The 17,526-nt window shown below is 32.2% G+C and overlaps 1 protein-coding gene across 1 annotated transcript; it reads left to right on the top strand.

Moving 5' to 3' along the window:
• Nucleotides 1-960: 960 nt before the first annotated feature.
• Nucleotides 961-16,996, top strand: C1QTNF3_2 (Complement C1q tumor necrosis factor- protein 3). The gene is made up of 3 exons (XM_051214670.1): nucleotides 961-2,391; nucleotides 9,017-9,249; nucleotides 16,195-16,996. The coding sequence occupies exons 1-3, from the start codon at nucleotides 2,130-2,132 to the stop codon at nucleotides 16,399-16,401; spliced, it is 702 nt and encodes a 233-aa protein (XP_051067853.1). The 5' UTR covers nucleotides 961-2,129; the 3' UTR covers nucleotides 16,402-16,996.
• Nucleotides 16,997-17,526: the final 530 nt, after the last annotated feature.

The raw sequence follows: 17,526 nt of genomic DNA, 5'->3' as shown, positions 1-17,526 counted from the left end.
ATCTTGTTGGACATTCGGTCAGCTTCAGACAATGAGACAGTTGGAACGATTGTTTCCTAGTTTTAATTCCCACCCATTCAACAGAGGTTACTGAAAAGTAGGAACAATATCAATAATGACATTAAAGAACCAGACGTGAGAAGTACAACTGAGAAGGGAAGGTTGCGGCGAGACTCTAATTTAGGGACGAGCCAATCAGAAGTGTTTGAGCAATTTTTACTTTATACTGTCTTCTGATTGGCTAATAATTGTCAAGGTCGTTTAAGATTCGTTCAAAGGTCGTCCGTAAATTAGAGTCTCACCAAGGTTGCAATTAAGGAACGAAAAGTATGTTCAGAACTTAGCGGAAGACAGAGAAATGTTATCACTATAATCAAGTTCGGTCCATGTTGCTTAGTTTCCAACTACATAACTATAACGAAGCCGTAATCTAGGAAACATAGACGACTTAGAACAGCTCTTCGACATTGTGGGTTAATTCTGTGCATCTGGTTCCATTTTTCAGCCTGCATTTATGCTATTTAGGAGGGGGAAACCAGTTAAATTTTCCGATACATAACTGTAATACGGGTAGTCCAATTTGGTTATTATGGTTACAGTTAGTGGGTTTATGTGAATGTTCGTTAATTATATTACCTTCAATCCCCAGAAACATCTATTGTTTATTACTATTCTTGTTTGAGGGTTTTTGGGACATCGACAAACTGTTTCCAGAAGGAAATTAGTCAGAAAAGCTAACTAATGCCAAATATTTAGAATGCCTACAGTTATTATTAGTGAAATTGAACAGCCAATAATTTTTAATGACGTAACAGAAGAAACGTCGATGTTGGAGTACAGGTTCATCCAGTAGATTTTTACTAAACAAGATGAAATGGGGATCTAAAGCGTCATTAGTAATCACTACTTCAATTCTTTAATGTTTTTGGAAGTTAAGTGAGACTGGGAATTTGTTTCAGAAAATCATATTACGTAATATATGATAAAGTTGCAAATAGTTAAGTTCATTCCATTTTGCTAAAATCGAGTCAGTAACTTAAATTTGAGATGACTGTGGCGATGTGTATAAAAGTCGTACCAAAAAAGTATTTACTATAGTTGAGGTGATATAAGCGGAATACAAAGCTTCACTGCTTGAATGAAAAACAAATGTTAAATTACGATAAGTTTTACTTGGGACACAATTTAGTCACGACTGAATTATCCTTCACAATTTCACCAGCATATCTCAACAATGCTCAAACTAGACAGATGTGAATAAATACTCAATATTTATTCATCATGGTATTCGTAAATGTAACTAGTATGGTTGTAATGGCTCATTGAATTATCTGTCATGTATATGAGCTATACATCAATAGTTAAATTCATGAGTCGATTGAAGCTAAGCCACCATGGAAAACTTTAAAGCACTAGACGACTGTTTCGTCATATTGTGTCACTCCTCAGCAGACGGCATCCACGATCACACCTCGTGAGGTTCGAGTCCAGGACCTAACAGTCTCGCGCACGAGCGCTTAACCACTAGACCACTGAGCAGGCATCCGATGGTGTTAATGTCTAACTTCAAACAATCCACAAAGTTGTGCCACCGTCCACCAGAAGCCAAAACTTATAACGCTGACAATATAGAGAATGAGGTCTCATTGAGCAAATGGAAGGGTATATTATGTACGTCCAAAACAAAACAGAGTACTGTTTCAAGCTGTCAGTCAGGAATTAGATCTGTACGTTGCATATCATTGTTGCACTATAAATAGATTGTTTTCACTAATTAGTTGTACTCATTTTAATTTATTAGGCTCCCATGGTTTTAATAAAGCAATCTTACAATAATATAGAAGGGAAATAAAGACCATATACAACGATCTTTTCCATGATTAGAATGTGTACTATAAATTCTTAAAGTTTGAATACAGAATCTAATTAGCTTTAGAGGATGTGGATTAATATGCTTTTTAGGTCGCCTTGCAGCCTACTTGCAAACATACAAATTGCTCAAAACTAGATTCTGATTGGCTACTTGCAAACTACCAATCGGACATGAGGAAAAGGATTTGGATTTCCTTCATATGGAACATGGAACCTAAAACAAGATTATTTTAAAAGTTCATTAAATCACCGAAAAAATGAACAAGACTAAGAACTATTTAAACGTAAATCTTGTAGCCTTTCTGTTATTATCATTATTATTACTGACTTGTAATACATCACATGTTCAAAAAAATATTTCTCAAAGTTCATCTACTTGCCAATTACAACTAGAATGTATCGGAGCTAGTTCATCTGGATATGGTCGTGTACGCATACCTGTTCGATCAGCTCGAGGGCCAGCTGGACCAACTGGGGAACAAGGAAATCCTGGACCACCAGGTCCTCGCGGAGAAACAAGTAAGTTAAAAGAAAGTTTATCGATGTGCTATTAAATTATTCATGAAAATGAATTGCAATTTTAACGTCTAGATCTCAAAGCAAAAATTATAGAAAACACTAAGATATGTCGCATCTTTTATGTTTTTAAAACTAACTTTAAAAATGTTAGCTCTTCATGGTTTTTAATTGCTTTGACGCCTTTACCAGCCAATTTTTAAACCCTGCATCTAAGAAAAAGTATAGATTTTAAACGTTAATTATCCTGGTGATGATTTGACAGATTTACAATCGAATTTCCAGCCTTCATACATGAACTTCCAAAAACTATAATGTTAGACGATTATTTTCATTTTCATCGCTGTATGGAGTTTCAGAGAAGAAACTCTCATCACCATTCCTGGCGATTTACCCAGTTTAAAAATCATGCATGAATTCTGATAATTTGTTAATTTTGTTAAAAACAGAATATAAAAAGATGAATGACGATTGGTTGTAAACAACGTTTTGATATTTCTTAGTTGAAGACATACAATATTTAATAACTTAGACTAGTGATTATACTGAAAGTCAGTGAATTTCATCCATCAATAAGAACTGAACTGACATCATATAAACTATCACTCAGTAATGAGTGACTGTTAAATTTACGTGCCGCAATCTATAGTAAAACAGAAAAGTATTTCATTATTTAGTAAATTTGTCAAGAATGCCCAAACATCCTTAAGTATAGAATACTAAAGTCTATGAAAATAAAGAAATGTTGCATAATTTAATAAAGCAATCAAAAACTCTAAAGGTTCAAGTGCTTAATATATGTTGTTTTATAGTTCTAGGGTTCATAGGAACTAATCAGTGTAGAAATGTAAACGGTAAGCGTCTTTTTCACAGAAAAGAAAAATAATGACTGATATAATAAATGACACTTACGATTTATTAAGTAAGAAATAGTGCTAGGGTCGAAGTGTAATATGGAATTGATCATGACTCTTTTGTACACAGAAAACAAGTGTGGATCGGAATAACTGTCACATTGGGCCACCTTAATATGCATTTATCAGTTTATCTGCTTTTGTGGAGTAGATGATTTTTGCCATACAAAGCGTTCACATGATAAACGACTATTCCAGCACGATAGAGCATGGCTATTTAAACGGGATTTCAAGTCAATCACTACCCCATTCCTCAAACATAGTTAACTTCGGTCAGTAATTTGTGAGCAGCTGTAGCCTTAACAGTCGCATGATCGGAGGTAATATTTTCTTCATTAAATTGTCTATAATTCTTTTTCAATGACTCAATAGGCTTAGGATACAATTCATAACATCTAAATGTACGATGTTACTTCAGGATTAGCTTGCGTCATCGCCTGAATTAATGAAAGGGAGTGATGTAGTTGGACGCACGTATTTAGTAGGCTTGATTGACTTTTGGCGACTTGAGTCCTTTGTGGGGTTAGTGAAATATCCGTCTTTCAAACAAAGGACAATCTTAGTATTTAGCAATTTGCTCCGTTCTACTTTGTCCACGTGAAACACGGCCATTAAGTGTAGAGGAAATTCATAGGTTAGTGGTAGTTATCTTCCAGTAAGCAATGCTTGGGCTAGGTGTTATAATCTCTTTCTTCTTACGGTTATGACCCAGCTATTCCTATTGCTTAGTATTCTCGGACACCGATTCACTCGACAAGTCCCCAAATCAGAACACGGTTGAACAGGAAAGAGATTATATTCCAAATAGCAAGTCAGAAGCACAATAGGGAAAACGTCGGTATATTTATAGTTTTTACATAAGAAGATTCCAGAGTATTCTCCGACTATCGACTAGTGCTGATTGGATAAGAACCAGCCAATCAGCGTGCACCAAAGCAATCATGCATTGAGCATGCTTTAATCTAGTCTATGTCCCGCTAACACCTCCCCTCTGAGCAGATTCGTAGGATCTGGTGCTAGGGTCCAACTGCAACTGAGTGACTGGCTTGTGCTTCCGATTAGTTCATCGTCTAGGCAATAAAGAATTATCACTTTTTTTCTCGCACAGAGACTGACATGTCTGTTCCCGGCGTTTTTATTTTTTTAAAAATAAAAGTATGCATAACTTTTAATTCTCCAACATTCTCCTCCTCCGCGATACAATGTCGGATCCTTATATCTCCAAGTTACAAATAATAGGACTTTATTTAAACGATGTTTCTTGCATCGAATGTCGGATCCACTAGAAATGACTAGATGATAATGAACGACCTTTGATTTGAGGTCAGAGTTTAATTCTTCTGAAGCATTACTTTCAAATCCATTAGAAATTTCATCAGTGGATAATGGATCATTACGGAAATCAACATCTAACAAAATTAAATTAGACTTTTGACCATAATTTGACTCAGCCGACATATTTTCTTCATTTTTATAAGAAATTTCATCAAAATTACATGCATTATTCTGAAAACCCATATCTGATACATTGTCATTAGAAATCGGATAAGCTGATTCAATATAAATTTCTACCTCATAATGATTTTGAGTAACATTCAGTATATTTGGGTTCATCGTGTCACTGCAGTTATTTTCTGAATACGAGTCCCCATAGCTTTTTCGGCTAATATCACGTGGACCATAATTTTGTTCTAGCTGAAGTTTATTTTCAGGGCTAGACAGGACCAGTAGTGTTTCATTCAATTCTGGACTCCGGGCTTCATCTACAGGGTCTGGCTCTTGATCATCTCGTATTGCCACAACTTTATGAGCATTCAGCACAGTATTTTCTTGCTGTGAGCCGGACACGTTGCAAATATTACGTTCTGATTCAGGTATAAAAGGATTTGAACCCTCCACTAGATATGATTCTGAAATGTCTGTTACTGCATCATAAACAGATTTCTTATTTTCTGGTCGAGTGAAAAGTGTGTTCAATAGTTGTTGTTGCAAGGCTAACAACTTCTGCTGGTGCTGTAATATTAACCGCAACTGTTCTAAAGAAATCGCCATTTTTCTTTAGTTTTTCCCCGTCGCCACTGTTATAATCTCTCTCTTTTCTTACGGTTATGACCCAGCTATTCCTATTGCTTAGTATTCTCGGACACCGATTCACTCGACAAGTCCCCAAATCAGAACACGGTTGAACAGGAAAGAGATTATATTCCAAATAGCAAGTCAGAAGCACAATAGGGAAAACGTCGGTATATTTATAGTTTTTACATAAGAAGATTCCAGAGTATTCTCCGACTATCGACTAGTGCTGATTGGATAAGAACCAGCCAATCAGCGTGCACCAAAGCAATCATGCATTGAGCATGCTTTAATCTAGTCTATGTCCCGCTAACACTAGGAATGGGATATTAGGTATGGATGGGAAGTCGATTGAAGAGATAGCATACCTTGATCAACTGAGGTGTTTGCGACGTGTGTAGCGTATGCCATCCATCACCTACCTTGACGGGCGACGCTATCTCGTATAGGAGTAGAATCTTATAAACCTATGGGAGGCCAAACCAAAACTCGGCATAAGTCCATAAAGTCACTGACAGGTGGACTCGGCCCTTTCAACAAATGTATACAACCTGGTTGTGATCTGCGTGATTATAGTAACTAGTGGTTACAGACGTCGAATGATTTGGCTGAAAATCATTTGCAACGGCATAAGTGCACCCATTCTACATCTTTCTCCAAATTCTGAAAGTCTAAATTCCCCATAATTTTTGTTTTGTATTTATATGTTACTAATTTATATTTCTTAAATTGTATCCTCGATACTTAATCTTTTTTATTACCACTGATAATGTTACTATCCCTACTATTCTGAAACTTTCCCTACCAGTTTCATCCCACTGTACTAATTGAACATGGTAACTTGAACCGATCTACACGAATACCAGGCTCTACATAGCATTTTACTGAGTTTAATAACTGGAATAAATTAGAACGATTATCAATAATCGTCACGGTAAACAATTTACATCAGGACAACTGCAAAGTATACGTTTTTTTTAAAGTCATAGACAAGTATTATTAATCAGCATCACTGGATCTTATCAAGTGTTTCCTATTATTTAACACCATAATCAATAATTATGTACAAATCAGTCTAGGTATATATATATATATATATATATATAATTTTATTTCTTTTATAAAACTACTCTTAACAATAATTTAATTACTAGAACTATACTACTAAGATATAGTTGATGAGGGTTTTGTTGAGACTTTAGTAATTTCAATAGTTGAAATCATGAGTCAATTGAAGCTAAGCCACCATGGAAAACTTGGAAGCACTGGAAGGCCGTTTCGTCCTAGTATGGGACTCCTCAGCAGTGCGCATCCACGATCCCGCTCTCCCCGTGAGATCCGAATCCAGGATCTACCAGTCTCGCGCGCGAGCGCTTAACCACTAGACCACTGAGCTGTCATCCGATGGTGTTAATGTCTAACTTCAACTAATCCACGAAATTGCGCCACCGTACACGATTGTCTTCAGTGAGCTGATATCTCACAACAGACCCGGTTGAACTCCACTGGTCATGACTTCTTACTAGAACTGACTTCAAGAAGCATTTCCTTTTAAAATAAAGTTTATAACTTAATGATACATTTTATTTACAGAATAAAATAAAATGGTGGCATCATTATCTACTAAATAAATTTGATTATAGATATATTTACTCAATTCTATCTGGAAACTTGACTGATTTTTGTTTAGCTTTCATTAAGAACTGTAAGGTTAATTATTAATTTAAAAGTATAATATAAATAAAAAAATTGTTAATTAGCTTAAGTGCAACCTCTGATTTAGATGTGTATTTTATCACTCATTTTTATCTTAGTAACTTAAAATTTATTGATGAAAACTAGGCTAGAATATTGTTAAAATTGTATAGTTAGTTATTCCATACAAATGTATGTCATTATTTCTTGGTCCCTTGAAAATTGTTTGTACAAAATTTAGTTTATAAATAATTAAATATTATCCTGATAAATTATAGTAATCAATTTAGATGAATAAGTAATCAGTATTGTTACTATAAACCAGTAGGTGAAATTGGGTAATTTTCCTATATGGTCTTAATGCATTAATAGTTATAACTTACTTACTTACTTATGCCTGTTACTCCTAATGGAGCATAGGCCGCTGACCAGCATTCTCCAACCCACTCTGTCCTGGGCCCTCCTTTCTAGTTCCATCCAATTCTTGTTCATTTTTCTCATGTCTATCTCCATTTCCCGACGTAATGTGTTCTTTGGTCTTCCTCTTTTCCTTTGGCCCTGAGGGTTCCATGTGAGGGCTTGTCTTGTGACGCAGTTGGGTGCTTTCCTTAATGTGTGTCCTATCCACTTCCAGCGCCTCTTCCTGATTCCTTCCTCCACTGGGATCTGATTTGTTCTCTCCCACAGTACGTTGTTGCTAATAGTGTCCGGCCAATGGATCTGAAGTATTTTGCGTAGACAATTGTTAATAAACACCTGTATTTTCTGGATGATGGCTTTCGTAGTTCTCCAGGTTTCTGCCCCATACAGTAGAACTGTCTTGACATTTGTTTTGAAAATCCTGACCTTGGTGTTGGTTGACAGTTGCTTTGAGTTCCAGATGTTCCTCAGTTGTAAATATGCTGCTCTTGCTTTGCCGATCCGCGCCTTCACATCTGCATCAGATCCACCCTGTTCATCAATGATGCTGCCGAGATATGTAAAGGTTTTTACATCTTCCGAGTCTTCTCCGTCAATTGTGATTGGATTGTTGCATGCTGTGTTGTATCGGAGAATCTTGCTTTTCCTTTGTGCATATTGAGACCTACTACTGCTGAGGCTGCTGCTACACTGGTCGTCTTCTCCTTATAATATTATATTTTTATATTATTATTATTATTTTAATACAAATTTTTTTAATGAATCAATTACTTAAGTTCTGTGTTATGAAATTGCATATTACAACGGATATTTAATCAACAGTCTTGATGGATTGAACTTTTAAGATATTTTCACAATATAGAATCATAATTTAGCTTTATTAATCAATTTAAAATTACATATATTCTGAGATTAAGTTTCATCGTAAACTTACGTCAGCTTTAGATACACTAGATACTAGGAAGCAGTAGACAACTGTTGTAATGTAGGACTTTTCATCAGAATGATTTCATGAACACTACAGTGATACTACTACTACTACTACTACTACTACTACTACTACTACTAATAATAATAATAATAATAATAATAATAATAATAATAGTGGATTGAATCAGTGTTATGTGTTTAATACAATGAGGAATTCTCGACTGAATGTTATTAATCCCCAAACATTCATGTCTTTCAGCGATGACATTAATGTTAATGCAGTGAGTTCAACATTCCAGCCTCAGTTATCCAATCATCTAACGTTTGTGAGTAGTTGTCTCACATACGACTTAGATGAATATATTGGTTACAATCACCCTGTGGGGCTTGAGAAATTCCATTTGATAGATAGCTACTATTGAGTATATATTTATTGTTGTTAAGTTCATAATGCTAAGTGTTTCAGTGTTCCTTGATTTTCAACCGTTCTCTCAAGTCATCAGTCCTCGATGTAAATCCGCTTTAAAATATACGAGTCTCCACAAAACCATCTGATGTAATATCTATTTATTCGTCAAATTGCTTTTTTTTTATAGCAAAATTACAACCTATATGGATTCCTAGACCAGTAGAATATCAAATAGCTTTTTATACAGGTTTGTCAACAAGTATTGAAAATAAACCAGTGAACAAAAATTGTCAATTAATTTTTGAATCAGTTATGTTGAATCTTGGCAACGGATATGACAATACTACAGGTATATTCACCGTTCCTGTTTCGGGTGTTTATATATTTGTTGTAGTTATATCAGCACAAAGTTATGAAAAGGTAAGTGGATTATTTAATGATCTGGTTTTTCATTTCTATATCAATCTGACAATTGACAACGTTGATATAGTTAAAAATGTTAAGATAGTAAATTGATTCTAATAGCATTCAAATGATTTCCCATTTAGGCGAGATTCATCCACATACAATAGTTTTTGTTACTTATATAGTTCTATTTCACCAGATTGATTTTAAATCATTTCAGTTTAAGATTTCATACCATATTTGTCACTAGATCATTTTACATGTGTGTAAGTGAGAATCATTTATAAGGTATTACTAATAGTGTTAGATGTACTTCATTATTATCTGTATCTATCTACTTTTTATTAAGGATTTAAAACAATAAAATCGGTTATCTATGTAAAAGGATAAACAATTATTCACTTTTCACATTAATGTTCTTTTTTGTTAACTACAAAAATTGAACTAACTTCATTTAATAAAGTGAAGATTTACAATGCTTATGATCCAGTTAGTCATATTTTCGATAACTTCAGATCCAAATAACTTTCATCAACTCTTCTTAATGAGATTTAAAATCTACATTTGATAATATACTGAAAAGCAGAACTATAATTCATTTACATTAATTAATTTCCCTTTTATCTACAAATCAGACTTGTGTATATTTTTATTTAAAAGGAAAATAACATTTAGTCTTAACAAAATTTATCCCCTATCTATACTTAATGGTATCTAAGCCACTGGCAAATTTCATTAGTTATTTTGATATGTTAAACAGATATAATTTGAGTAATACAAATATAAAAAAGGTTTGCAAATGACTATGTAATAATGTAGAAGATTAACAACGCAGGTTGGTATTTTCGGTGTTGTGTTTTCTGATAAAAATTGTTTAACTGAAGATCATACCTACATAAAATATATGTTGACGATGTCTACAATGATACTGAAACTATTAAGCTTGGAGAACAGAACATCACCACAATTCAATTTCCATTATAACTTGGCAGTCATTCATATAATAATTATACATCTAATTTTATGACTAAAATAATTTTAGAAAATACCATGTTATTTTAAGTAATATACATCAATATATGAATATTAACTATCCTGTGCATCTAGGTTTTCAATAGTGGTCTAGCTTAGATTAATTCGTGAATTCAACTATGAAAATACTATAATCTCCATAAATCCCAGTATTTCATTGATAAAAATAGAAATCAACAAATTTATAATGTTGTAAAATTTATTTTAAATTAGTATTAATATAAAGCTTCGTTTAGAATATAACAGTTATTTTAAGTTGATCTGTTAGAAACAACGAAATAAGTGAACTTGGTTTGCTTTTACAAGAACAAGAGTCAATATTGTTAGAGAATTTAGTCTATAGTAGTATTAACTTCACTATATATGCTTATAAATACAAATATAAAATGAAATTTAATATTCACTTCGGATACTCAGTACTACATTCCATTGTCATTGAGAAATTATCTAAAAGATATTCACATTAGAATGATTAAGTTTTCATATATAAGCTGGAATGTCAATCAAAAACACAACACATAGCTTTCGATCTTGTAAGTTTATGTTAAATCTGATTTGAAATATCTAAACATAATATTCCCTTAAAAATTATATTGTTTTTATTTCTAATATGTACACTTGAAAATCAGGAGTTCTTCAGTTGTAGATTTAATTTAAAGACTAAACTACTTTCATACAAACAGGCAATACAGTATTTAGTAACTAATCCAGTTTATATATTCTTTTATCAGAACAGAGAAATAAGCTACATTAAGTAATAAAAAAAATCATGATAGTCTTCTATTAATTAAAAAATGGAGTTTCGCGTAATCTATACGTTTATGATATCTTACAATTTTTCAGTTAGACTATAAAGAATTAAAAGACCATGATTAAGTCCACTTTCAAATAAAAAATAGATTTTCATTAAGATTTGTTAAGGAAGATATGAGGCAAAAACACTTCTCACGGATTAAAGACGTAGTATTGAAGAAAATTATATTTATGAATGTTGACTTCAAAGAAGATAGTTCTAGCGAGTTACTTACAGTATCTGGAGTGGTAATTCCAAATGTTACTTCTCACAGTAAATCTTATAGTGCAATATAATAATCCGTTTACATGCTTTCAAATTTAAAATAAACTATCGTAAAATACCAATTCAACATGTGTTTACCAGTTCATTAGCTCTTTGATAGCCGGAGATAAGTAGATTTTTCTTCAAAATTACTTACGGAATCCAAGAACAACTTCCAGAAGGGCTTATTAAAAGATAAAGTAAATCAATTGCATTCTCTATTCTGCAGGATGTACTAAGTTTAGGAAATCCAACCTCAGTTGCAAGCTAAAATCAAAACCCAACTTACGTTAGTGAAGTTTCATCGTGAATTATTTTTCTAACTTATTTTGAGTTTAAGACTGGGTCATTAAAGAGATGTAAACCTATAAATTAGTAAGCTAGTCTCTTACACCGAAGGAGAATAAAAATTTTAATCTCATTTTGCATTGTTTATTTGAATCTTCCTATTGATGTTTAGGACCGCTAATAATCAATCTTTTAAACAATACAAAACGAATTTAAACTTAACCTCATTGCACAAGCTAGTGGCTATCAGGACTCAGTAGCTAAGTAGATGACGCGATGGAGTTTGAAGCGAACGGTACTAGGTTCGAGTCCTGGAGCGAGTATCAACTCTGGGATACAGGTAAATCCAGATGACGAATCCCAAATGGGACGAGACGCGCGTCGTTGATTACACTACTACTACTACTACCCACTATCCATCTTTGCTTATAATAAAAAATCTGTTACGAGGATTATTTTAGAATTTTTGTCTCTTTGACTAAATGTAATTGTTAGATGATTTACATTCATAGCGTACTATTTATTATATTTCTAGGTTCTATATCAATATAAGTTGTAAGGATTTTACTGTCGAATAATATCATGTCAAAACTGGTCTCTTTTTTCCAACTGAAATTTACTAAAAATCTTTATTTCTTTCGTCATCTTTTCCACAGAATGGAAATATTTAGTTTTAATACTAAACATTTTTCCCCAATCTGTAAAAATTTGTCTTTTTTTATTTAAAACAAACTTTTAAGTATTTTTTCAGAAGAAAAAAAAAGAGACAAAAAAGAAAGTTGATCACGCGAAGGGAACATATTCACTCTCAGTTGAAAATTAAATTTGACACAAGTACATGGTTATAAAGTGTAGAGCTAATAATAATAATAATAATAATAATAATAATAATAATATTGATTAAAAGATTCTTATTCAAGATAAACTAAAAAGCTTAAGAGAATCATATTTATTCTGTTTCGGTTTTAAAAAAGAATTACAAACAAAAACTTGTTTATTCATCCCTATCAATATGCGCATAACCAAATAACGAGATTGGTTGACTATTCGTTGTACAATCACTGATTTTATCATTGACAATATTTATAGGTTAAATAAATGTTCTAGTGAAATAAAATTGTATTTCCTACTTCTACAGACTTTATAAGTATAAAAATGTATTTGCATATGTTTACATACATACAAAACGCATATATATATATATATATATATATATATATATATATATATATATATATATATGTTCCATTTTGTTTAATGGTATATGTGTGATTTACCCCTGTAAGATAAACAATAAAATGACAAATTTTGACTAATGCTTTTGTTGCGTGTTAAAAGCTATCAAATTCTAAGTTGAAAAAAGGCAGAAAACGAATACAAGTATACACACATACATATTTACATTTTTCACTGGAAATAAACTTAATCTCATTGCATGAGATAAATTTTTGGGATAAATTTCATTTCTCTGATTTTTATTTTTAATACTTATAACTGTCAACTTCTACCTTCTTTTCTTTTTTTGAAACGAAAAGTTTTACAAAAGGAATTGATGTACAAACAATCAAAATCAGAGTATAATTAATTTACCACTAAGTTAAAACAACAAGATAATCTACTAGGAATGTTATGTTGTTGATATGATGAAATTTGAAGACAGATTTTAATAAGGAACGATATCAACTCGAGAACTGTTAAAATATGAGTAAAAATGGATAGCTGTTTTGGTTCTGATTTGGAATCAATGTTTAGTGTAACGCGGAGAGCGAATTATCTGTAGATAACTTATTTCATATTTAGTGACTTGTTTTTAACTTGTGACACTGTGAGAAGGTCATGATATGAGTTGGTAATTATTTCAGTGTTCACATTCTTGAACTCCACTAATCAAAAACTTGTTATTATGAATTAGGAAATCTTGTTGCACGTAAATGATTAGAGGGGACACAATTATTGTTTGGTATGGGGTTTGCGAACATAAGTTAATTCTGAAAATATTTTTCATTAGCGATACGACAAAAAGAATATTATTTGGGTAATTTACATAACTCTTTTAAGTTTTAAGCTTCGTATGAACTAAATGATTTTTTTCACTAATCTGAGATGTGTAAAAAGTTTCTGATGAACAAAATCCAACCGAATAATGTGCTAATTACAGTAGATTACCTAATTCAATTAAAGAACCATATCAATGAACTGTGATACCAATTTTATTTAAAATAATAAACCTATTTAAATGATAAATAAATGGTGATAGTTACTGAGGTATTAAATATTTTAGACATGGTACGTGCAGTATCGAAACAGTTTCTAAATCTTCCAACCAGAATAAGAACATTAGAACAATCTGGCTATTTGAACAATAATAAAACATTTATGATTCATTTTATTCTATACATATATTCTAATAGTTGACTTTTATTGTAATAGTGAAATTCGAAATGCAAGATAAACTCTCTAGTTTTCATCTTGAAATTATGAATGAAATACTCAATTTCAAGCATTTCACTTTGGATAAAGAAAGAACAGAGATCATAGCAGAATTATCTTCAATTGCTAAAAACCTAAAGAACAACTATTTAAATTTGTTCAATTTACTTGACTTATTTTTCAGGTCAATAAACGATGTAAATTTGCCAGTAGTTCATGTGTATTTGAAGCAATCAAAACGACTTAAATTCCTGTTATTAGTTGAGAAATAATATATGTCAGAAGTTAGGTTTTTATCATGATTTCGATGAGCACTTTGCATAATTCACGTAACTTAATACTGTTTAGTGCTATCATCATCTTAGTAAGTGTTAGTGGCGTAGTAATGCTTCCACAATATAAGGACCAGTTAAAATAAAACTGGATATAGTGATACACAGAACAAAACATATACATTCTTTGTTAGTAGGTGTCCTAATCTTGAAACACACGACGCTTTATTATTGGACATGACTGTTATCCACACAATCACTCCAAGATGCTCATTAACACACCTTTAATGTCAACTACAACAAACAAGAGTTAACATTCACCGCTTATACATTAAATGAATCCGGCTGTTTCACAAATATCTAAGATTTATAGATCATTCAGTCTTCGTGGATATTGGGTTACTTTTAGTGAAGAAATCCAGATTAATTAATTCAATTGTATCAGATAGTGTTTACCAGTCAATATGAATGAGCAGCACATAGTAGAGGAATGTACACAACTTATACTCTTAAAGTATTATATCAAAATACCATATGCGTGACTTTTCTCGAAATCCTCTCGTAAGTTATCGTCTATTGTCACAAGTTTCGGAGTCTATATAGACCTTTTGCATAGTTTCTTACATCATATAATTATTATATCTGTAACTAAGATTGTAAATTTCAATGGTTTTTCGACTGCTATCAATTCTTAAAATAAATCAACTTGAATTAAACACTAGCAACCTCAGAACAAAATAGCTATCGTCATTAAATTCAAATGTACTACAAGCATAAATTTGAAGCACACAACACTTTATTTTCACAATGATAGTTTATTTATCCGGTATTTTGCCTGTAGTCATCAGTTAAGAAATAATGAATTCAATAATCACCGAAATGTCACCAAATTGCAGTTAATTAGGAACGGGAATCCTCAAGGCCAAAGGAAAAGAGGAAGACTAAAGAACACATTACGCTGAGAAATGGAGACAGACATGAGAAAAATTGGACAGAACTGAAAAGAAAGGTTCAGGACAGAGTGGGTTGAAGAACACTGGTCGGCGGCCTATGCTTCATTGGGAGTAACAGGCGTAAGTAAGAAACGGGATTCAGATAGCTGAAAGAAGCCAAGTAAGAACTCACATCATCTCAGTTCATTTTGTATATCGCAATTCACTGACAGAATACACTAGACCTCGAACATATTGCCATTCGTCAAGCGTTCGTAATACTTAAAAAATTGGTGATAGCTCGGATATCAAGTTACATACCATTTAATGAAACAGCTAGAAGGGTTACTGTTATGAGTTTTAGACTATAACCAATTATCCGTACTTAGCGAATTGCTATTTGGATATCAATTTATCTGGGTTTCAAAATGATATTTTATGTGCAAATCAGCAACCCACAATATTTTGGCATCCAAGGTTTTAGAGCAAAAATTTTGCGGGGCTCGGAATTACGATAAGACAGCCTACATCGAAGTACGTAAAGCAGAACCTCGAACCGTATCCAAACAGTTGACAGTTCAGTATTCACAAAATCCGTAGATTTGCCGCGAAGTAAACCATACAAATACATAAGGCTAAATAAGACTGAAAACACGACTAATCGATTATATTACATGAAGTTCATAGCATAAAATTAGATTTTAAAGTAATTAGTCTTATATCTATAAAAAATGGACTTTCTAAAATCTGAATTCATCTTTCGGATTTTATGCTCAGAAAGGAGGGCTAGGATGACTTCAAGTAATTCGGTGAAGGGATATATAATTTTTCAAGTTCAGAAATTTTAACCATATTCTAGTTATCTATCACTTATAACCTAGTTAAATTACTTTTTATCATATGTGAATTTTGTCTATCTGCAAATAAATTTTTATAAAAATATATTTAGGCAGGTATACGATTACTACAAAATGGCAAAGTCGTGTTACTTTCATGGTGTGAAAGTACGTTTTGGGCAACTGTAACTAATCAAGCTATTATTCAATTAAATAAAAATGATCAAATATGGTTGGAATGTAGAGATGAAGCTTATCGTTTACATGGACATATGTATAGCAGCCTATCTGGTTATCTTCTTTATCCACATGACATATAATCGTGACAACATGAGAATCTTTTTTTTCTTCTATGTGTAACTTCTGTTTAGTCAAATGTTAATCATTCAAATAATTAATCAGTGGTATGATCAATAATCTTTTATCACATACTTATGTAACGAATTTTTGTTATCACATAATAACTATACTTTTATTGAACTCACTTTTATGATGACGAATAAAATGAGTACATTAATCGACAAAAAAACTAATGAAGTATTAAACATTATACAGAATAATTAGGTGATAATACTACAAAGATGTGAGTCTTATGAATACACTGAAGAGAAACGAGTCTAGTATTTACATGTTTTGCATCAATCAAATATATAAATCACTCAAATAACCGCGGGATCTATAGTTTCATTCAAAAACTTTTGTAACTGTTCGAGTAGAAAGCAGAGTACTCAAAAGATTTGAAGTTCATATACCTATTTTTCAGGGGTAGATAAAATCCACAGAAAAACTATACTATACTGAGAAGTCAATCAGCATAAAGTTAGAGACTTCAGGCATTTTGAACAAAATTTAAAAGTAGTGCCAATTTGTATCCAACTCATGAAGAATTTTGTAAAAAGTACCTTCCTTTATTGCACACAATTTAGAGTTGATGCCATCAACAGTGAAAACAGCATAATGGGAAGAGAAACTACAAAAAGTGCTTAACCCTGATGCAGATATTATATGAAGAATAATTTTAATAATAATTGGTCCGTTCCTCTTTTTCTGAATTAAATCTAGTCACTACTGATGTACTGAATGACAAACACTCTTGAATCATATAAACCGATTGATGAAATAATTAAGAATTTTGTTTATCGAGTAGTAATCTCATAACACCATTTCAACGATCTTTCAATGAATCTGTACATAAATATTGTGATAGTGAGAAAGCACATGTACATGAATCGAAAGTCATGGACACAAACTGGTCTTTATCAAATGAATGAGTTTTATGGCGATAGAATTTCGATTTTGACAGTTGTTTACTCATAAGTATAAAGTCTTTATGCTATTTTCCGAGTTGACCGAAGTCGTCAGTATCGTATACTTTCATCATTTACACAAAAATTTTAAGTTGATTTATTTAACATCCTTCAAATTAGTAAAACAACCTCCTTTAA

The sequence above is a fragment of the Schistosoma haematobium genome, chromosome 2 (assembly GCF_000699445.3).
Source record: "Schistosoma haematobium chromosome 2, whole genome shotgun sequence".
Taxonomy (NCBI): domain Eukaryota; kingdom Metazoa; phylum Platyhelminthes; class Trematoda; order Strigeidida; family Schistosomatidae; genus Schistosoma; species Schistosoma haematobium.
This window is presented reverse-complemented; position numbering and strand designations above follow the sequence as displayed.